General features: G+C 43.4%; 1 protein-coding gene across 2 annotated transcripts in view; it reads right to left on the reverse strand.

The window, feature by feature from the left end:
* LOC104318040 (alpha-2-macroglobulin-like) overlaps positions 1–23,382 on the reverse strand; it is a 41,793-nt gene that overhangs the window by 15,700 nt on the left and 2,711 nt on the right. Inside the window, exons 2-21 of one of the 2 annotated variants that reach the window (XM_069806747.1) lie at positions 20,815–20,998; positions 19,826–19,982; positions 19,213–19,265; positions 18,485–18,505; positions 15,394–15,562; positions 13,379–13,463; positions 12,544–12,667; positions 11,717–11,831; positions 11,472–11,581; positions 10,432–10,593; positions 9,927–10,154; positions 8,155–8,218; positions 6,768–6,910; positions 6,262–6,411; positions 5,877–6,047; positions 5,064–5,157; positions 3,538–3,664; positions 3,024–3,252; positions 1,785–1,911; positions 1,055–1,176 (exon numbers count right to left, since the gene is read on the reverse strand). In XM_069806747.1, coding sequence (XP_069662848.1) covers positions 1,055–1,176; positions 1,785–1,911; positions 3,024–3,252; positions 3,538–3,664; positions 5,064–5,157; positions 5,877–6,047; positions 6,262–6,411; positions 6,768–6,910; positions 8,155–8,218; positions 9,927–10,154; positions 10,432–10,593; positions 11,472–11,581; positions 11,717–11,831; positions 12,544–12,667; positions 13,379–13,463; positions 15,394–15,562; positions 18,485–18,505; positions 19,213–19,265; positions 19,826–19,982; positions 20,815–20,998 — 2,635 coding nt within the window. Of the gene's footprint in view, positions 1–1,054; positions 1,177–1,784; positions 1,912–3,023; positions 3,253–3,537; positions 3,665–5,057; positions 5,158–5,876; positions 6,048–6,261; positions 6,412–6,767; positions 6,911–8,154; positions 8,219–9,926; positions 10,155–10,431; positions 10,594–11,471; positions 11,582–11,716; positions 11,832–12,543; positions 12,668–13,378; positions 13,464–15,393; positions 15,563–18,484; positions 18,506–19,212; positions 19,266–19,825; positions 19,983–20,814; positions 20,999–23,382 lie in introns of both variants that reach the window. The other variant, XM_069806746.1, reaches the window with a different exon arrangement.

Below are 23,382 nucleotides of genomic sequence, written 5' to 3' on the forward strand. Positions count from 1 at the left end.
TTCCTGAAGGCATATATGAAATTAGGAAGTTTTCCTGAAATGTTAAAGAGTTATTCATGCCCTGATACATGAAATGCACTGTACATTCAAATTCATTTGTAAATAAATGAAATTTAAAAAAAAAAAAAAAAAGCAGCCTAACAGATAGGATTGTTGTTCCATCATTACAGTCAGGTTAGCAAAACATTTTCTGAAGTTACATATTACATGAATCCTAGCTCTGCCTTACTGAAAATTGGAATGTCTGCAATGTAAGGAGGAGTTGCAATGTTATATATTACTCCTGACTTAATTTTGTTAAGTACAACTATTCCTTCCTGTCATGCATAGGAATGACAATATTATGACATGTGATGTTATATTGGTTTCACTACACAGCAAGCTAGTACTTTTTGTTTGCTATTAATATCACAGGGACTCTTATACTGTGGATTAATTTTATGACTGGCTATTTATCATGGGAAAAGCTGTGGTTTTAGCATTGCAAAAGACTGCTAAAGAAAAAAAATGTACAAAAGAATGAAAAAAAAGTTAGTTCATACTGTTTTGAACATTCTTAAAAGTGTAATAAAAACAATTCAAAACAATGGTGGTAGTTTTCTCTGGAAATATTTGTATATTGTGGTGACTGCTCCGTATTCCAGAGTACTGGCCATGCGCTGGAGGAGACGCATAAGGTTTCTGGCAAGTCTTCCATTTACAACCTATCCCTGTGATTTATTACAGGTAACACCAAGGAGTTCTCATTTATCTCCCAGATGATGTGTTTGGGACAAATCTGTCATTATTGCCTGCCTTATTATTTCTGTCCCACTATGTAATGTATTACCCTGCTTTTACTACGAGATGGCAACATTATGAGTTATGGGCTCTACTGGCCTGTGTGAGATTTATCAATGCTTCTTTTATAACTGCGTGCAGAATAAGAGTCACACAAGCCATTATTGCTGCTATCACGGCTAAAACAGAAAACCTTTATCCTACAGCAACTGTTGCTGTGGAGCGTGAAATTATTATTACCTTTCCGTGCCACCAAACTCAGCAGCCCACATACCTCCACCAGCAGCTGTCTGATGACCGTGTCTTTCCGCCCTTTCTCAGGGGTCTCCACGATGGCGTTCCCGCAGGGCTGCTGGTTCTGCAGGGCCTCGGTGCTCACCGAGAACTCCACCTGCCCTGGAGGAAACAGGGGTCAGCCAGCCCTGCCGGGCAGAGCCGGGGAAATGGGGTTTGTGTTAGTGCTGGGTGCTCTCTGGTGCGTCACAGAGAAGTTTTTCCAAGGGGAGAATTAAACTCGAGACAGTGTTTTATCTTCGTCCAGCTGCAGCCTTCCAGGCCACCTCCTTCATGATGGCCACCCGAGCAGGTGTAAGTCCATCAGCAAGAAGAGTAGTGGAGGGGCAAGTCCTGTAAATCAGTCATGTTCTGGGAGGCTTCAGGGAAAGCAAGCTTTGATTGAAATATTTCAGACCCAGCCACGTTAAGCTAAGACATTCCCAGCTCCACAACAGGAATGTCCGAGCGCTCTGCATGCATTAAGGGAATTTGTGATTTCTATTCAAATGTTAAGAAAACAATGGCCCATAGCACTTAGATAGTTTGTTTAGGACCTGGAAACTGCATCCCAGTGCAGTGTCTCAAACTCAGGGTTGGAATTCCTACTTCTGGCATAGATGAGGTCCTTCCAGACAGGTTTGGAGTCACCTAGCTACTCACACCAAAGATCCGATGTCATCCACAGATATCTGAGCCCAGTATTTTCTTTGTGTTGTCTGGCCTCTTACCTAGAGATTTTGGTGTTACTGCCCAAGCCACAGTTTTCCTTTCATTCGTGCAGATGCAGTAGGATTCTTCCTGCTTCTCTACTGGTGTAGCCAGGAAATGAGTAGATTCAGCCAGAGAGACACTGACCTGCCGGTTGTAGAGAGACGTGTCATGAAAGTTGGAACTGCAGAGAAACTGGGGTTACTGGAGACAGTGCAGTACATGGAAATGGGGAATGGAGCTGGTTATACCGTGAGACTGAGAACCTTATGGATATTGCAGAGCAAGAACTGGGTGATGAAGTGGGAAAAGACTGAGATGAGTACAAGTGTAAGAGATTGGGGAGGTAAATGTAGAGAACAGGATGTGCATCTTTGGAAAGGAAAATGATTCTGGGAAAATGGAGAGCATGGACCGGTTGTGTGAGTAAAAGCAAAGCAATGACTACAAACTTAGCCATGAATTAAAGACCGCTCTCATGATTAGTTAGGTGAAGAGGTAAAACGCTAGCAGTGGGGAGCTAGTAAGGGAACAAGGGAGAGTAGAATAAGGAACCTGAAAATACCAAACAAATCAGGAAAGACAGGGAAATAAATGAGAGTCTATTGGAATGGCTGGATCAGTGCCCCTCCTTGTTTCAGCTTCATTCCTTTCAGAATAAAAATCTGTATTTATAAAAAACTGAGCAAAGGTGATTGAGATTTTGTTCAAATGACGTCCCAAATTCTCTCTTGTCTCTTTTGTTGGTGAAAGAATGCAGATAAGAATAGTGAAGCTATATAGCTCTGCTCAGTGTCTTTGGGGCAGATGCAGTAAATCACAGGAAGTCTGCATATCTCAGAAAATCTGGTGTGATACTTTGTGAGATGTTTATATGACATGAGACTAAAGGCTGAATATGGTGAACCTTGTGTTCCACCCTGGTGAACCTGGAGTTTCCATGTGGGTATGCAATGATGCTGTGGTCTGTGGCTAACCCAGGTTTCATATTTCTGTTGGACAATGACATAAATCTGTGATGACAAGGCTGTGGGCCTCAGCAGCAGAGCTTTAGGTTCTGAATCAAATGCAGCTTTCAAAACTTTGTTGGAAAAAACATATTCTCCTTTCATTAAATATACCAAGAATTCCTACATGCGTACACCTATATGAAATTATAGTCAGAGATCAGTCATCTGGCTTGGGAAACCATGTTATAAGTGGCCCATTGTCACCTTCCTTAAGCTGTCAGACTGAGCAAAGTTGTAAATGTCTCTTACCCTGATGCAGGCGGTCAGGTAGTTGAAAACGGTGGCTTTCAGTGTGAAGGACTCACCACGCACTACAGAGTAGGGCATGGTGAGCTCTACAAAGAAGGGCTGGAAGGCTCTGAGGGACACTGTTGGGGACAGGCCAAAGCCCGTGTCTGCCGAAGTGCAGAATGCATTGGCTTTCCATTCCGTGATGGTGTCAGGGATGGTCACGTCTAGATCAGCATTTCCCTCAGAGCTGGCGAGGGATGGAGAACAAGATTTCAGTTATATTCTGGTGATCATCTATGTTTTTCTCAGCCTACTGAACAAGACCTGCTGACAGCAAACTCCTGACCAGTTGGGATAGAGGCACTGGCTTCTGCATGTTCTCCCAAGCATCCTATAATTAGTGACCTTGAAAAATCCTTCTGTCTACTAGAAGTACCCCCCGTCAATGAAATACTGACACTTCCATTGAGGTTTAAATATCTTCCGAGGTTTTGCCCCAGTGACCGCACTCTACATTCCCATAGAGACTTACTTCACTGAGACTATGTCCCAGATCCATGTCTCAGGGAAGTACTTCCGGATGGTCTCCACAGGATTGCCAGCGACCATATGTTCCGTTATTTCATAGTCCAAATCTTCAAGCAGATTCAATGCAGTGACTAGCAAATTTGTTCAAGGACAGGAAGAAAAGAAAAGATCTGTCAAACTCCATTCTAAACCAGGAGGATAGTTTCCTTCCAGGTAGTGGTTATTCTTAGCTAAAATTTTAAAATTGAAAGAACAACTTTGAAACCTTGGCCACTGGAAACAAATGTATTTCTCTGTTGTCATCTCAATATTTCATTTTTTCTAATGTTGCTGCTCCTCTTACAGAGATTGGATGAGTTTGAGCATTCTTCCCCCACTGCCAGTAAAACCAGCAGTGCCAAAAGAGCCATGTATCATGACGTTATTGAGGGTACATTTCTATTGCAATACAGAGTCAAATGTGCAACTTACTGCTTCCAGATACTACAGTTGCACATAGCTCAATAAATTTGGTTGAAGATTTGTTCATGTTTATATATGACCAGAAACAGAAACCACACTTAGCCCTCCCCTCCTCTATCTAAGATGCTTTTGAGATTAATATGGGTCTTTATATCTCCAGCCCTTAGCAAATAAATGGTTCCAGAACAGGGAGATGCTTTCTCACAGAGCTGCATAGTGTTGTGCCTTGTGCAAGGCTTTCCATCAGCCTTAGAAGACTTTACATCTTCTCAAAGCAGCCAGCTGTCTCAGGCCATGCTCTGAAGTCAAATCCTGCATTTCAAAACCAAAGATCTCATGTATTATGAATAGAAGGCTAGAAGCTATCACCAGACAAAAAGCTATAATTTTTTAATAGGAGCTGGGCTACTGCACCAGAAAAGTCAGTGACTGGAAGTGATACAGGTGAGAGTGTTTTATATAGACTTTTCAATCTCAGAACTATTCAGAAAAAAAACTAGTATCATTATTCTGTCTTCACAGTCACTGAAGCTGCAGAGAAGTGATGTGACCTACCCAGCCTCTTATAGTCACGTGAGTGGGAGAGCTGGGAACAGAACCAAATTTCTCAGCCCCCAGTGGTAAAATATCTACCCACAAAATTGTACCACCTTCTCATTTGTCTTGGCCCCCTTTTGCTCTAGTTGTTCCTCTATTTATTGCTAGAATGTGACTACCTAGAAGTAGAGACTCCTTTTTAAGGTTTCCATAGCTGGACTCAGATCTGATGATAGAAAAAAGCCACTGCTTTCTGCTGGCAGACTCTTTTAGTGCCTACAGGATCCCTGCTGCACAGATGGTTTTAGCCAGGCACATCCGACTAGCTGGGGATAAGCAGGCAGAGGTGGATCAATTTCATATTTCAGGACTGAGTCCAGAAGGGAGTGATCCTGAATTAGACCAGCATATCTGAACAGAATCTGCTCTGCCCAGTGTAATTAATATTCAAAGAAGTAGAGGGAAGGAAAGAAGCAGGGTGGTAAATTTTAGATAGTTGTGTGGGAGGTAAAATGAAGCAGGTACTAGAACCACTGTAACTCCTTTCCATCATGTGTCCTGGGTAATGCTGGCAGATTTCAGGCTTATGGATCTTGCTGCTAGTGAAGACTTTTAAGCCCAATTCCTAGTAAACAAAGAGAAAGAAGAACAAAAAATATGCAAACACACTTTTGAAAAGAAACTATTTCTAGTATGTCAAGAATAGATGTACTCAAGTCTGGGATCAATCAGAATAACAAATATTGTATATAAATGCCAGATAGACTGGTTCAACCCAGATGTTGAGGCTTTATCATGTTATACTCTTCCTAAGGCTAAATCCTGGCATGACCAGATGGAAAGCTAAGGTCACAGATCTACCTTGGGGACATCTGCCTGGGTGAAAATGACATGTGTGAAAAGCATTGAATTGAGGGTACCCAAAAAGTCTTGTGCAGGACTCTTTAGATGGGTATAGGTGGGTTTGTGGGTTATGAAAGTAACTGGCACTTTATTAAAGACCTATCTACACCAGGCAGAGGGAGAATGTGCATGACTGAGGAAGAGTTTCTAATGTTATGGCACCAGAGGTCACTTCTCAGGACTGTTTCCTTGAGCCCATTCGCAGATTTCTCTACTAGCAAGTGAGGAGACCTTTCAAAGTCTTAATTGTTCAGAAAAGCACTCAGGTACCAATGATAGGCTGCATAGATGCAGGGCCTGGGCCTGGTTATTGTCTTGCGTACAAAAGTTAGCAAGCTCACAGCAAAGTTCACTAAAAAGCCCTTCAGGGCAGGTGAGAAGAGGAGAGGAGACTGAATTCTGAAAAGGAATAACAAATTAAAATGAGAGGCTGGCGCTTACTTTGAGAACGTCATAGGCATCACCTTCACCGTCAGGAGAAATGGGTATGTAGACAAATCCATTTAATAATATGTTGTCAAGTGACACACAAGGGTTTACGTTGTCTTCTTCCAGGTAGTAGTCCTTGAAGCTATAACCCCGGATCTCCCTCAGTGGGAGAAGATTATACACCTGGGGAAATGCAAACAACCAGGGAAAAATGTGGCAGGTCAGCACTTAGAGGGACACAGACACTACCTAGCAGTCCAATGATAAAAGCCAGCCTCTAAAAAACAAGTGTAGTGAATGCAACTATAAAAATACATGGCCCCATGTCTATAGCGGTGTTAATAGGTACTTAGTTGGTTCTTGTACTTGCTTATTACCAGAAATAGCCAAGACTTACAGAGCTGGGGGAGAGCTCATCTTCAGGCTTCATAAGGAGAACGCTCTTGTCCACAGCACGGAGGGCACACAAGGACCTGGGTGAGGTATGGAGCTGCAGGCGTGTGTTGGAGGCAGGAAGACCTTCCTTGGGTACAAAACTCAGTCTGACCTGCAACCCCAGGAGGAAGTTAAAGCAGCCACTTTTCCAGATGCTGTTACATGCTATTATACTGAAGCATCTAGTCTTGTGAACTGAGCTCTGCTAGTGCCTTGCAGTTCTTCTAATGTATATTCAGCTTTGACCAATGCAATTAATAATGGTGAGTGATTCTCTTTCTTATTCTGTCTTGCTCCACTTTTTATAGTTGTGGCTTTGTAACTTATTCTGGAGTTTCAGTCACTAATCCTCAGTTGACATCTGATCAGACCATTTCATGAAGCTGTTGTGAATTCTGCCTCCATTCTGGAACTCATAACTGAACTACAAGACAAACAAGGGTTGCATAAACCCTGACTTATACTCACTTTATTGGGGAGGCAACTTTCAACCTGGAAATCTGCTGAACTGGCAATGACTTCCCCACTGGGTGAAGTGGTATACACAAGCATCCGTGCCAGGGGAGCAATTTTCGCCTCAACAGGGAAGGTCAACTGAAATGTCCCATAAGCTAACAGAGAGAAAAAAGGCTAAGCAACATACAAGAAGTTCCACTATACACATTTGCCTTCCCCAGATAAAAAGGTCAAGTTCATTCATGCTGAACATTTTTAGTTAGCAGGGGCAGGAATACTGATACACGACTGAAGTCTATGGCTGTTCCTGAAGACACCTGCATTCAAACAGTGATCGTGTAATAGCCAAATGAGATTGGTTTGGTGGGCCTCAGCATGCCTTCTAGATTCTCCCCAGTTAACAGCTGGCATAATTTCTTGATGTTCCCAACCCCCTTTTTCCTCAAGCTCCAAGATCTTCTGCAGTCTACAAAAAATAGATGAGGGAAAAAATGCAGAAATGAGGGACTGTTGTAACGGGTGGCGGCAGTCAAGGTTGCAGGGTGGCTGAAAGAATAACTTTGCGAAGTTATGCTGAGCAAGCATTTAACTAAAACACCGAACTGTTGCTCCAACAGCAGTGGAAAATGCCCCTCTATGTTGAAAGACTCTTTCTAGCGGGGCCTGAGCTTCATGTCACAATCTCAACAAGGTGATAGAACATCTCTTGACATGAGCCAGCATGTTAGTTTAGTCACTGCTACTAGTGAGGATGCAGAACTTTCTATGAACACACAGCACTCAAAATCTTTTACTTCCGTATACTGTTTTACCCACTGCAGTGCAACTCCTTCTCATAGACTTCCAAAATGTCTCCCTGGTCTCATTGTTGAAAGACTTTTAAAGATGCATCATAACCAGTCTCAGTTACTCACATGTGTAACCCTTGGACATTTATATGAATAAAATCAAATGTATTGGTTAGAATATAAGTATGCATGTGTTTGCATGCTTATAAGGGAGAAACAATACTCCAAAAATCAAGGGAAGTGAGAAGAAGAAAGAAAAGGAGACACGATCTTCTTCATGCTCACTGTACACGAGTCTCGCAACACTGGTAAGCATCCACAACCTGGATAGGGTAGAGTGGTCAGCAGAAAGTGTTGGTTTGAGGAGAACATAACCAAAACATTATGCATATTTTTTGTTGAATTTTCTAAAATTTTCTCATTAAAAAAAATAGCACCTGGCAGAACTCAGAAAAAACAAAACTAACCCAAGCCACTTCATTTAAAAAGATTACATTTTGAAAATGTATTTCAATTAAAACATTAAATGTTTGAATTGAAATAATTTCTCTACATCTCCCCCTTCCCCCAAATTATCATCAGAGATGCTAAAAATGCATAGTTCTGCTCACCATCTCCAGGATTCACAGTCAGATCATGGGTGTCTGCTAATATAATGCCTCCCTTGGCCATCACCTGTGTGACAGAGAAACCTTCCTGTAATTGTTGCTACCAGTGTTGAAGGGAAGGAGAATGAACATTCACTGGGTTAACTGCAGAATGTGAGTACGAATAGCACTGCCAAAGGTGAGCAAACCCAAGAAGATACTAAGCAAGTGCCAGACTGGAATTTACTGGGTCTTTGGAGACAGAAATATTCACCGCTAAGAGGACCAATGTTTCCTCATTGGTCAGACCTGGCTTCCCTTTTGTACATATTGCATGTATAGATCAGGTTCAGATGCACTTTGCCTCTGAGCACACGTAAGTTTGGGTGCCATGTGCACATTTCTAACAATTTAGAACAGACTGGAGATCAAAAGTTATCCTCATTCCACTCTCAGTTGCATTGTGAAACAGTGTGGAGAAAAAATTAATCAGGATTAGTTTCATAATTCACACAGAGCTGGAATAGAAGAGCACAGGCTGTAAGTAATAAAAGCTTGAATAAGGTATCTGAAGTCAGGCAGTAAGCAACAGCCTGAATGCTACCTCTAATTTCCTCATTTCTAGAAAAAGTTTCCCTTTTCACAGTCAAACCCACCTTTTATACAATTACTTTCCATGTAGGAAAGTAGGATACTTTCCATGTATCTATTCCATAGCACCATATTTTAATTTCAAGGTGTGGGATCCACACCTATAAAAATGTAAGTTCCTCAGTGTTTGGTTACCTGCTGTGTGTATACACTTAAGACCAGCTTTCCCAGGCTACTGGGATAAACAGGAATCTTGTGCTTCAATTTATTGTTATTAGACCTGAAAGTAAGCACATGGACATCTCTATCACAGGTTTCTATTCTCTTTTTCGTAATCTCAGTCCAAGTCCCCCCCGATGTTCTGTACAATCCATCAGAACAGAAGTGTCTGTTCCACTGATTTCTTCTGGCTCTCCAAGGCTACTCTCATCTCTTCTGCTAGTGTCATTAAGTGGGATAACCAGAAAAATAAATTTAGGGGGAAAGAAGTTCTATTTGAATATTCATCTGATTCTTCCTGTTCTCCCAAGCAAAACTGGTAGGTCATTGTTCGGTCACAGCTGAATTAGTGTCTCTTCTCTGCCCCCGCCCCCAAATGAACCAATTCATGGTTCTCAATGCCAGCATATTATAGTCTGTTCCAATTACTGTGATATCCCAAACTTTCCATCATTGCCTAATATATGACCTAAGATCTAAGCTTACTGGGCTTTTCGGGTACTGTAGTTAGAGGTGTTGCTTTAGTTTCACTGGCCAGGTGACTACCAAAGGACAAAACTGAGTAGGAGACAGCTTTCCTCCTGATCTTTCATCTTCTTGTAGGGTGCTGGTTTCTGAGCTGTGACCATATATTAACCAGAATTTGGAATTGGGGAAACTGGGAGTGGAGCATTATGAAATGAGAGTCTTGGATGGCTGTGCCCAAGACAATGCTCTCTCCATCAATATTTTGTCTCTCTTTTGTTCTTAATAAAACATGTACACCCTACCCAAGTCTGCACATGGAAGACAACATGAGAAACATTACGGAAATGTGTTTAAACCCCACTGTCACAGGCAACACTTTCCATTTCAATCTCTCCTTATCATTACTGGCTAAGGACTGACCATACAGCAGTGCTGTGGTTGCTCGTGATGGAACGTAGCTGTATGTGCCACAGTGCTCTCTGTGGCCATGGATCAAAGTAACCACAAATAATTCTTACCAAATAGTAAATGACAATTTTCTTCTGCTCTCCTATGGCCTCTGGTGTGAAGATATAGTGCACCTGGATCTCCGTGGGGGAGCCACAACTTAATGTCTCAGGCTTTGGTTCAATTTTGAGGAAGCTCTTACTGGGGGAGTAGAACCGACTTATTCTGCGCATGGCATGCTCATATGAAGGTGTGATCCAGTCGCTGTCATAACAGTTCAGCTCAGGTTTATGATCAGCCTGATAAAGAAGAATAAAAAGTTCATAGCTGACCAAAACCAGGTAACAAGTCACATGAAAGTCCACAGAAAAACTCTGGGTATGTTCTATATTTCCCATTCTTAGAATAAGGTAGAGAACATGCACAGGAGACACAGAGAAGAGAGGTGACCTGCCAAGAAACTTGCTTTATCTTCCAGTTGGCAGAAAGACTGATAACCCATGGATAGATATTTCCCCTACTGATCAGAAAGACAGAAGCTTACCCCAGTCCCTCTGCCCTGTCTCTGCCACTCACTCGGATTTCCAGGGAGGCTTGTGTGAAGGTGGTAGTGTCTATGGAAAACCAGGATTGTCCCTGCTCATCTGTAGTGTAATTCCCTTTGTATTTGTCTCCATCCACAGAAATCGTGATGGTTTCATTGGCAATCGGAACATCAGTGCCATCTACCAGCTTCACCTAACAGAGCAAAAACAAACTTCAAGTTTTAGACTAGAAACAGAAAACAATTCCCAAGTCCTAAAACCTCTTCCCTCTTTTCCTCCTTGCCAGGGAGGATGTTTCTTTATGGAGAAGAACAAAAGACATGAATGTGGGAATGTGTGAGGTGAGTCCTGAGTTGTCTGAGGCAGCAACTGAGAAAATTCTTAGCAAAGCAATTTGAACAGCCTGGGGAAATTATCTGTCAGGGCCCTAAGTTCCTCAGTAAGTTTTAACTTCCCTGGCCAGCCTCCTTTGGGACCTCCACCACATATCATCTGCTTCTTGGTTCAGGAACTCTAAGTTCAGGCTTGTGCCTTGCCCAGTCCTTGACTAAAGGAGGTAGACCTACACCCAGCTTTTTTCCCAGCTGTTCCCATCTGGTTAACTGGACTTCCTTGGTTGAGCTCAGCCCTGACTCATCACCTCACATTGTCTGGTGGTCACTGGACTGTTGGTGGAACCTGCTACTGTCACCACCCCTGCTCTGCTCAGTCTGGTTGGGTACTGTGGGACTGTGCCCTTGTTGATGAAGTCACTACGCCTACCTATGCTGTGGTCACCCTTTGCACACAGATAACATTCCCTTGTGGAATAGCCCGTGCTTGCTACTCCCTGGTGTTATTCTCATGTGTCAGAACAACGGGCCTTCTATTCTGTACTGGGCTGACTGCCAGGAGGTTCAGGGCCATGTGTCTGTGCCATCTGTGCCCCAACTATCAGTAATTCATTTGCCTGTGCAAAGGCAGAGGAAGGTGGACCATGTCATCTGCACACACTGCTATTCTATCTGATGGGATTGTGCACTTGTGAGTTTGCTACGTCATTTATTGTCCAGGGTCTCAGAAGTTCCCTACCCTCCCAAAGAGTGGGATCCCTGGTCTGTACTGAGAGTCCAGCAGGTCAAAGCTGATTTTGCTCATGATGGATGTGATCCCACAGGAGCCAGTTCCAGTCATCTCTATTCCTGAGAGAGAGCACAGTAAAGAGGGATTATTAATGAATAGCAGCATTTCTAGACATGCTACTCCACCTTCCTCATCTTTGCCAGGCCCTCCTGTTATGGCCTGCTGTCACTGTGCCATCTCCATGTGATACATACCTGTGCCATCTTCTGTGATCTTGCCTTGTACCTCAATGCTCATCTCATATCCCCTGCGCTGGAGCTGGAAGATCTTGGTCTTTACTACACCAGAAACACACCCACAAGCATCTGCCTAAGCAGGGGATTGGAGAGAAAATTGGAATTTTGTGAACAAATTTGGTGCCTTGTGGGACAAGAATAGATACCCCAAACCCAACATGCTTCTGTTCATGAAATCCCAGCCTTATGTTCTAGGGTTGTCTCCAAGACCAGAACTTGATTACAGCCTGTTTCCTAGTGTTTCATCCACACATGTTCTGTGTTCTGTGAGGTACTTGACACTCAGTTCTCCAAGGCATGCACAGGTTTCCTTGTTAACTCCCTCCTACCTTGGTTCTGGTTTTCTACCTGTTTCTACTGTAGTCTTCAGTCTTTTCCTTGTTGCCCTTTCTAATGTGTTTGACCCATATACAATACTGCCTTCTTGTTTTCTCCTCATCTTCTTTGCTCCTTGCTCCCTTCCAGTCCCTCCCACAGTTACAAAGTTCTTTCACAGCTTCTTTTCTCAGTTTGGGGATCAATAGCAGGGACCTCACAGCTGCTAACTGGAGATTTGTCACTAGTTTCAATGGGGTCAGGATTTCAGCTTCATCAGTTCTGTTTCCAGTTTAATGACTCACCTCTTAAGAATGCCTTCCTCTGAGAAAATCTGCTTCCCCTCCACCCCAACAGAGTGCTATCTCTGATGTCTTACTATCTCCCAACAGTTACAGATTTGGCCTACCTTAGACAACAATGCCTATTACCCGTAAGAAAGACCCCTACATTTTAATCTCGGGACTCACCTCCCTACTGAATTCTTCACACACAGCTTCTGCTTCTTTTCCATAACAATTTGAAGAAGAATGGGAAAATTTCCGGCACACTTGGACATTCACCAAACCAGGAACAGGCTTCCCATAGGTGTACCTATAATTGCAAAGTGTTAAACAATATATTAGATGATGAGACAATCAGTCAGAGTCACACTCAGACACATCTCCTTAAAGACCTCTGTGGATGCCTTGCTAATATTTCTTCTTAAAGGCTGACTGATCTGATATTTTAATGATTCTAGTGATTACATTTCCATCATTTCCGTGGTGAGATTCTTCCATCATCCACTAGAACCTGTTCTAGGTGGGAGGTCTCTGCAGGAATGCAGAAAAAGATTGTAGAAAATTATTTAAGCCAGGAGTATCACAAACTGCCAAAGGGTCAGTGAAGAAGTAGAAAGGCAACCAAGGGCTCAGGAGGAGCAATTTATGAATTAAAAATGAGAACATTGGGTTTGCACCACGTGTCAGATATCTGATCTGACATCTCTGAGTATTTGAGGGTTCAGGATTGGCAGAGAAGCTTTAACTGAGGAAATGTAAAGACAAAAAAAGAAAATGTACAGTAAACTGGGAGGAGAGAGCTGCAGATTGGTTTGGCATAATCTTTTAAGGAACATAGAGAAGTCCCTTCACTTTGACCGTTCAGGCCAAGTAGCAGGCTTAGAATTGATTGGGTGGAACAAGCCTGTACTAGGTGTCTGGGAAAAGTATGAAAAGCCTTCCCCAGCTCTTCTTTCAGTCCTCAGCAGAAAGGAGGAGTGAAGGATAAGCATAAGAGATTTGCTCCAGCTCTATGACTCACAGACCACAGACGGACACTGGAATCTCATCGTCGTTAATAGTGATCATCTTGGGCAGCTTCACCAGGACCTCGTACTTGGGCAGCACTAGATGGGAGAGAGAAAGTCTGATATGAGAAAAGTGAAGGAGAGCTGTGTACTAACTACACAGCAACCCAAACACAGAGCCGGGATCATCTTCATAGGAACTATCACCTCTCTGTTGTCTTCAGTACAGCTCTGCTACCCCTTCCCTGGATTTTCTCAGCCTTCGCCACTGTTTGGGTTTAAAGGGAATTAAGGAGGGTTGTAGCCCTTACCTTCCCTCATTTGCAGCACATGCTCATGTGATCCCATTAGCACCAGACAGCTGTGTAGATCCCTTATATATGCCCATTCAGAAGGACATGCTGGTCCTGTGTGTTGTGTTCCATGTTTCACAACGCATAATTTTCAACTAAGACTTGGAGCAGCAGCACATTCACTGCCTTTGTAATTTACCACATTGAAACGGCTTGAATCATTGATTCTCTTGGCTGTTTCTTACTGTTCTGGAGATCCTGAGTTGCTGTTAGGCTCACTGATGCGTAGCATGTGAAACTGTCCTGCATGTCCTGACAGTTCTATTGAATCTAGCCACAGACTCTCAGGTCTATATTTTGAAGGGGGCAAGGCAGCAATAAAGCCCAATATAAAGGGTGGCAAGTAAAAGGCATATTTTGGTCCTGAGTATTAAATTACATCCCTCTTCCCATATTGCATCCTGCAACCCTAAGCCCCTGATTAGTCAAGCCTGGGACTGGACTAAAGCACGGAATGGCCTGCTTCCAGGTGGTGCACCTGAAGTTTTTTTCACAGTGCAAGGAAATAAGAGCAGGGAAGGTGCACACCCAGGCCCAGGAACTGGAAAGCAACCCTGGGTTATAGTCTAGACATAAATTTGCCTCTAGGATGGGAGGCAAAGCTCAAAGTTTCAACCCTAGAGCACATTTCCTCAAAAGGCTGTAAGAGAATTAGCAACAGGGGAGATTCATGGGAACAAATAAAAGAAAAACCAGTTTAGTATGAGGCTAAGAAAGGGACATACATCTTTGATTTTGGGTGGCAATCAGAATGATCTTTGTGGGAGGAGGCACAGCCCGTCTGTCACCATGGCAGGCCAAAGCCTATAACCAAAGCCTATAAAATTATTCACCGTGTTCATACTAGCCACCATGCCTGACTTTGAACCAAATAACCCAGCTCTCATGAACTTCAGTGACAATCATCTTCTTTGGGTCGCACCCTGCATATTCCAGAAACAGCAGGTTCTGAGCAATGCACTGGGTCATTTGGGCTCCATGTACAGCCAGGGGGGAGCCTGGGAGTGCAGAGCACAAGGTGAGCAGCCTCCTCAAGGAGGCACAGAGCCTAGCCAGGGTACACGTCTACAAACACCTGAGAAGTTTTATTACAGAACTAGGGGTTAGAACACTCCCTGGGACAGCACATTTCTCCTTACTCAGTCTCTGCTACCACAGTGTTTGCATTGCTTGTAGCATTTGTGGAGTGTTCTTCCTCAAACTGAAGTTTTCTACCGAACATGTTTTCTAAGCTTTTGCAGAAACAAGGAAAAAGAGGAAAAAGAGAGGACTACAAGTGGAGAAACAGGACTGATGCAGATGATGAGAGAGGCAAAACAGAGTCACCAAAATATTGTCATCTTTTACTCCGTATCTAGTGCTACTTGCAACAAGCTGCTAGACAAAAAGCAACTAAAAGTCAGCTGAAATTGGTGCCACAAGCCATGCATAGGAAGCCTGTCAGACCCTGTACTCCCAAGAGCACTATGAGCAAATACAAGCTCAGACAAGTTGCAGATAAAGTGAGGAACTACCTCTGAAACACAGCACCTTCGGGGTCAGCCCCTCTGAACCCCATTGCCTAGGTATTCAGTCCCTCCCTCCTCCATGCCATTCCCAGGAAATCCCAAATTGAGAGGTCACAGTAAAAGGCACTGCTGTCAGCCCCACTTGCAGCCCACACCTCCTCTCCTTACCGTACTCCTCCACGCTGAAGGAGTGCTCCACATGGGACGAGAAGCTCTTCTGCACAACTATTTTGTAGGAGCCTTGGATGGGGTCTGTGGTGAGGGGGAAGGAGAGCTGCGTAAGGCCGGTCTCTAGTTCCACCTCTTGCCACTGGTACACACGGTTCCTCTGGGGATCCTGCGGGTTGGGATAACTCAAGGTCACAAGACTGCAGGAGGCTCCCAGGGACAGAGCAGTGGAGTGCCCAGTACATATACATCCCAGCTGGGAAATGTCTAGTTGTAATTCTTCAATAATCTGTGAGGTTCTGTGAGCACTTACCTGTCAACTCTGCATAACTAGCATGCAAGAAAGCTTTTTAACCCCGGAGGTCCTGTGTTGTCTCCCCCTCAGCTGTACCCACCTGCACAGCTACAAAGGATGGGGCCAGGAAGCTGGGAAAGAAAGACTGGCAAGGTGACAAGACAAAGAGATGGATAGCAGGAGTAAGCAGGGAGAAAGGAGGGAAGTTTCAGTCTCCTTCACTTGCTATAGAGCCTGCTAAAAGATTTTTTTCCGTGCCTGGAATAGAGACTGTCTGAATACCAGTGCATAATCTGCTGAGGAACGAGACACATGTTCTATCCATGGGACTGAGAAATGTACATGTGTGAGTCCACAGCTTGTGGTGGGGCAGGGGAGTGGGGACAGGAACAGAGGAAAGTATATCCCACATATGTGCATCCAGCTAGGAGCTCTCCCTTCTTGTCCCTCCCTGTTCCTAATGCTGGAGCTGAATTCTCATCAGTACTACAGCTGAGTATTGCTCATTATGAACTGACTATGAATAGGCTGTGCTCCAAATTCATCAGCTCAGCCCTAAATTTCTTGTAGAAGTCACTGAAGCAGCACAGTGGTGCTGTGTAGTTTGATGCACCCCTTCCAGGCTCCTCAGCAGGGTGGTTAATGTTTCCAGTCTTTCATTTTCTGTCTGCTCTTTGCATTGTACCTTGGCTGTCACCAAAAGTCTATTTACTTTAGATAGGTATGTGACTTCAGCTATGTGACTGTGTGCATTTACTTCACTGAGATTTTATCTCAGGGCTTAGGGAAAAGGGGATGTGAATGACATCCCCCAGTTGGAGGTCACTGGTCAGGAGGCAGAAGAGGGGGCCTTCCTCCCAAGAAGCGTGGTGGGAGGAAGGCACAGTCAGTAAAACGCATCCCACGGCTCTGACCAAATCCTCTTCACCACCACGTTTCAACCCTGCTGAAAAGCTCACCACTTATTGTGAGAGACACCACCGGGCTTCCCTGGAAGAGGAATTCAAGAAAATGTTTACAGCTGGGCTTGTGAACTTGTTGCCATTTCTGTGACGTATTTATAGGGAAGGCCTGAAAGTCAGTTTGTTTGTTTTTCTTCAGAAATGTTTTGGGTTTTTTTAAATGACAGAAGCAATAGGTCAGGATAAGAGTTCAGAAATAATAGGCTCATGCTAACTTCTGTCTTTGTGGCTGACTATGATCAATTAGTGACATTAAAGTGTGGACTGATGAATATTTATTTCCTTGTCACTGCTGATTTTAAGCCATCACCTTTCTTCATTCCTGCCACCCTTTCCTTTGGGCCAGTCCAAATTTCGTGCAAGCATGTGGTAAATAAACTGCACTGGCAGATCTGATCTGGATGAGAAAAATATCCTAGAGAAAAATGGTGAATTTGCTGCCAGGTGAGTTTCCCACTTTACAAGACGGCCTCGTAGACCTCTGTGAAAGCCAAACAAAGGGCAGTGCTGGACTGAGAAGGACAACTGAGGAAGGGAGATGTGATGGTGGGGGCGGAGGACAAGGCCTATATAGACTGGCTTAAACAGCACAGACAAACACTGTGGCTCACAGGCTGGAGCTGAAAACGCAGGATGGCCTTCCTAGTGATTTAAAATTGAAGCCGTTCATGGTACTGACACACACAAAAAAAAGGTTATGAAATTATTCAGCTTGTTAGGCAAAGGCATATAGGATTTCTGGAGGCAGTGGGTAGGATTTCATGAAATCCTTTAATGAAATTCCTGTATTTGGTCAAGTATCACCTCCTTGAAAGGGAAGGGACCTGTTCTACAACCTCATGGGAGAGCCTCAGCAGGAGGTAGTTTGGAGATACTCTCCTCCACCTGCTATCCCATACCACACACTCTCTTACTCTTCTTTCTCCAAATATTCACAGACTGTCAGTGGCCCACCAGCTCTGCAGCTCTGTTCTGGAAGTTTGATGGGGGGGAAGAGAGAGTGACAGCATTCTGACAGGAGAATAGAAAAGAGGAGCAGAGTCTGTTTCTGGCCCACCTTCTGCCTCCCCTGTTGTGAGAAGACCCCCAGCTCTAGAGAGAGATGGTGCAGAATGGAGACAGCAACCCCAAGCAGCAAGGAGCAATGACAGGACTGACTACATGGGACCCATAACCATGCAAAATGGCTTAAGATTTGTGCACACTAATTTCAGCACTGTTTGTGCTGCTGTCATGGCTTCAGGGTCCATTGCTGGGTCCTTCCCATCAGTTTTCCACCAGAAGATGTCCCAGATAATAATTGTAAATTCTGGTTTCTCAGCTGAAAAGGTGAGTACTTGAATCATTGACAGAAACATCATTCCTATTAACTTTTGTCCATTGCTGAAGTTCAACCATTTTAAAAAACCAGACAAAAAGGGCACGTTTGGGAAGATAGGCGACATCTACTTACATGATTTTGTTTCTTTAGTTTTGCTGGTTTGTTTAATGCAGTTCTGTGGTTTCAACTACACTTAACAGACAGAAAATCTTAGTTCTGCTTCGGAAGAGGAATAAGCCATTCTGATATGACCTCTAGGCAAGTATAATTCTGTTCACATCATGGCTTACACTGATTAACTCTTTTGTTCCTACGGCACATTCCCCAATCAAAGAACCATTGTCAGAACTTATTTTGATGCCCAACTACTCAGCCTTCCTTTACACAAAGGAGAAAGGTCATGCACCCATGTTTTTCCTTTTGCACCTCAGCCTGAAAACACCAGTGCTGGAGACTAGTACCTCTGGGCCTGCATATTCTGCTGAAATAATAGACACGTAGTTATCCACTCACCTGAACATAGACAAATGGAAACTGTGGGGAAAGAACAAAGGAAAATCAGCGTTAGAGATATTAGTCATATATGGGTGGAAGTAATTTCCAGATTTGGACTGAAGGGCAGAAGAACAACCTTCTAAGAAGTCCTTTGAGTTCTTCCTTTTCTGTGCTTGATCTGTTTCCTTAGTTCTTGATGGTTAAGGGATTCTCCTCTGTAATATTTTAGAGCCCCAACTTTTTGTCTTACCACGGTATGAAAATGTGATGAAGAGTTTTCAAAGAACTTGTCTGTATGAGGAACTGGTTGCCAAATAAGCTAGATGGTGGACTTACACCCCTGACCAGTTCCTTAAAACCAAGTCCTTGTCATGCTGCTCTCTCTGCCTCTAAGCATGTGGTTGCACCTACTGCCAGAAACAACTGCACATCTGTGACTTTCGATGGAAACTTGTCCCACCCATTTTTTCAGTAATGAGATCCCTGCCTGCATGCTTATCCACATACATTCCTTTGCAAATCTGGTTTTAAACACCTATAACTCTCTGAAAAAGGGGATATGTTTCTCAGTCAATAGAGACAGGTGGAGTGTGTCTGAGGACAGGGTATGGAATGGGTCAAGGATGGTGTGAGTAAGAAAGGATCATATGCTTTAAAGGCTGTCTTCAGTGGTTCTGGATGATGACAGTAACGGTGTTAATTGGGAATTAAGCTTCCTGGTTAACAACAAGGAATTATGGCTCTACCTTCTCATTCAGCGGGTAGAAGTCTTTGTCCAGAGAGATGATCCGAAACAGAACTGAAGGGTGTAACAGAAAAGAAGGAAATTCCACTGTTAAATTTGTAGCTGTTACCAGGAAATGCCAGTGTTTCAATAATTTATAACTCAGATTAATTCCATGGATCAACAGGCTCTGAATTAAGATCTCTAAGTTATGGAAGCAATTGCTTCAGGCTCTTTCTCTTGCAAATGGTGAGAGGCAGACAAATTTAGAAGGATAATCAGGTCCTGGCTGAACTGAATTGTCCCTTGGGAGTGCCTGTCCTGCTTTGTTGATTCAGGTGCAGCCAAGGGAGACTATGCTTTGAAGTCATCCCAGATTTGTGCCTCTAGTTGAGTAGAGTGAATCTGAGCCTGTGCCTACATCTGGCTGAGATGCTGTGCCTGGAGGTTGGAGAACAGGAATGGTGAAGGTACCACATGCCCTAGATCTCAGCTGACAGAAATAAGATTTACTGAGCGCTTTAACTCCCCCCATGAAGGAGTCTGAAAACTTTAATAAAAGTGTGGAGCCTCTGGGGAATGAAGCCAGTAAGATTTTCTGCTGTCAGAGTCAACACCAACCCAATTCCCCATACCTGTCTGTCCGGGCTTGTAGATGGGTTTGTCTGTCTGGACGAAGACCAAGCTCTCAGAATTCTTGACCAGCACCGACTTGCGGCTCCTGAATTGCAGTGTTGCCCCCTTCACCATCACAGTGAGAAATGCCACTGATGTGCTATTGGATTTTGGAAGCTAAGGGAAATGAAGAGGATAACTGCTTTACTGATTCACCCCATTGCACTCAGCCTTTGAAGGATGGAGTATTAGCTACGTCTGACAGTTCCCTAAAGGGACACCAAAGACTGAGTGCTGGAAGCAAGAGAAAAACATGATTTTCTGATATGAACTTGGAGGGCTTGTCTCCTCTGTCTCAAGAAAATCTTCTTCCTTCAGGAATTGTTGCAATGACAGATCTTCTCCATTTCCTTGAGTTTTCTCCATGCTGCTTCTTCCTCTCCTTCCAATCCCTTCCTTTGTTTATACACTTTCCTTAGAGAGATATTGAATCTCATCTTGTTCCATCCTATGATTTATCAAAATGGAAATCAACCCAGATTAATTATTTAGGGGATGGGACCAGTTACTTACATTACTCACCAACCAGCCTTCTGCAGGAAACAATCATGAATAAGCTCCAGAAGGAGACAAATGACCTCATGGACCTCACTGTCTTTAACCATTCCCCAGCTTCTACAGTTCTCATTCTACTTTGCTATTATTCCTCTGGGGCTTACACAGATCAAACAAACATGGGGTATGTTCTGTCAGTCAAAGTTCTAGGAAGAAGGATCCCAAAAGTGTTCTCTAAGGTCTACATGCATAGAAATATTATAGAATTTGATAATGGTGGAAAATTATTCCTCATAAGGCTACCACAGTCAATTTTTCACATAAAATTCATTTGTTGTTTGGTTTAGCTTAGAAGTCTCTGCAGTGTGTCTTATTTCTCATTTCTGGACTATTTAGATCTACTATGCCACATCAGTAAACACAAGGCATCATCCCACAAGGATGAGATACTCACCGAGAAAGGGATGCAGGTGAACACGTCGTTCTCCGATACCACATCATCAATCAAGCTCCTGTTTTCGCCTTGATACTCAAGTGTGGCACTCAGCGTCACAGATTCATTCAGGTGGGTCAGTTGAACACAGACTTTTTCAGGAGAATCAGTGTGTATCAGAAAGGGCAGTAGCACCATATACTGCCTAGGAAGAGAGGGAAGCAAGAATCGGATCAGAAATGTGAAATGGTTTTAAGGAAACACTATTAAGTGAAAGGAAATTAACAAATCAGCATGCCTAATCCATTACTGTCCCTGTGAATAGCAGTGCATATACACGAGCATTCATTTTATTTTAGGTTTATACATATTAAACTGCCTAACTAATTAGCCTAAAAGTAGGAAAATGCTTGCAGTGGAAGGAACAATTTCTATGCTAATAGAGAGTCCTTTACAAAGGATGTTTTGTTCCGCTTCACAGCAGGGAGCAAGGACGGTGTGAAAGGTTCCAGGCTGTTAATTGATTTTTGTATATCCCACAATCTCCTATTGAGACTCAAAGGCATTAGCTTAAAAAGGTTGAAAATTCAGCAGTTTTAGGGTTGAGAAAAACACCCACTTGTCTGGCTGCTCCTGCCTTTGCCTATCCAGGTTTCCAAATCCTTCTCATGCTGAGCAAAAATGTGAGTGCTTGCAGTTTGGGACCTTATTAAGATGAGCACACAAAAGATTTCCGAGGGTAGTGTTTTATTGCAACACAAGTGTACTTGCATCTTCAAAGAGCTTTTGACAAAGGTCCCTCACAAAAGACCCTTAAACTAAGCTGCCATCCAATAAAAGGGATCATTTTACTAATTTTTTACTAATAAATCAAATTATTAATTCTGACCTGGATTAATTGGTTAAAAGATAGGACACAAAGGGTAGGAACCAGTGAAAATCTCTGGAGTCTGATTTGGGACTCCTGTTGTTCAGTACACTTCTAAATGACCCGGGAAGTACAATTTTCTGGTAATTGTCCAGGGTAAGAAAAGACCTAAAAGTGACTTACATATTTGTGGAGAACTTTTGTCATATGGTGGGACTGTGTAGCAACAATAGCAAATGAACTGTTCAAAAAGGGAAAATAAAAGAGGAAGAAAAAATTACCCCAACAGTATATATGCTATCATGTATATGCTGTGTCATTAAGTGGGCTATTACCACTCAGACATGAGCGCTGTTGATCACTCTTGGAAAATTCTCATTCAGTGACAAGTGACAAATGGACTGGAGGGAAATGTTCAGAAAGGAACAGAGGACAAATCAGAACATATCATTTTGCCATTGTATAATTGCAAGGTACTTCCACATCACATATATGGCATGCATTTAAAAAATTGATTTAGCAGAAAAGATTCAGTGAAGGATGGCAGAGATGATCTGAAATCTGGAATGATTTCCATAGGAGGAGACACTACATAGATGAAGAAGACTGAAGACTCTTCAGCTTGGAAAAAGGCATGACAGAAAGCTATAAAGTCATGATGTACACAAAAGAAAGTATGGTTTGTTCATCACCTGTGACAACAAGTATAGTAAACAACACCAGGTGAAAATATTAAGCAGCTGGCTTTAAAATAGAAGGGAGCAGAAACTTTTTCACTAATGTACAAAATCAAACTGAAGAACTTAATGTACCAAGTGCTGTAAAATACAAATGTATGATTCTGGTATGGCCAGCCTGTGGCTCTTGAGTCTTCTGGCACTCTCAAGCAGTCCAAGAAGGGCACGTATACGCTGTCACTCCCTGCCTGCCAGTAACTCTCCAAGGCATATGGTATCTGCCTTAAGGCACCAGCTATATAAAATTTGCTATGAGGCTCATAAGGGCAAGAAGATCAGCTGCTCCTGATATGAAGGTTATTTAAAATGTCCTGGGTAAATTCATTGCCCAGAAATGGCTAGAAAACATAGCAGCATAGGTGTAATCCCTGCCACAGTAAGACCTTGAACCTCTGATAGGAGCTCCATAAGGCTACAGCAGGCGGGAAACTCATTTCCACAGTGCTCACCTTGCTCTTCTACTCTGCCCCTTAGCACCTATGACTGACCATGAATGCAGATAGAATACAGAACCAATGTAGTCCTCTGGTCTGATGCTGGACCATTTTCATGGGCTTGGTATTCCTTTTTCCCTGTGCACATTCAAGCTATCCAAATGCAGCAGCAGGAGGCTCTGGTGGCAATTTAGTCTGCAGGGCATATTAATCACTGTGTGCATGGGACAAAACCTGTGGTCAGGACTGCTCATACCACTTTTCCATGGAACCTCCACTGGGGAAGGCTAATGTGCACCTTGCCAGATGGTGCCAGCCCTGGAGAAAGAGATAGCTGGGCCCATTCAGAGCTTTTTCGAAGCTTCTGAGCTTTTTCGAAGTCCTAAAGCTACTGTAGAGGCAGCTGGACCTCGGCATTGCCTCCGTTTCCCTCACCACCAGGCGACAGGATGAAGCATGGAGAGGAGCCAGCCGGCAACTCTGGTCAGCCCGTGCTGCTGCAGAAGCAATGAAAGGAGGGAGCTCCAGCCACCCAGGGAGTGACTTACAG

This window comes from Haliaeetus albicilla, chromosome 19 (assembly GCF_947461875.1).
Source record: "Haliaeetus albicilla chromosome 19, bHalAlb1.1, whole genome shotgun sequence".
In the NCBI taxonomy this organism is placed as follows: Eukaryota; Metazoa; Chordata; class Aves; order Accipitriformes; family Accipitridae; genus Haliaeetus; species Haliaeetus albicilla.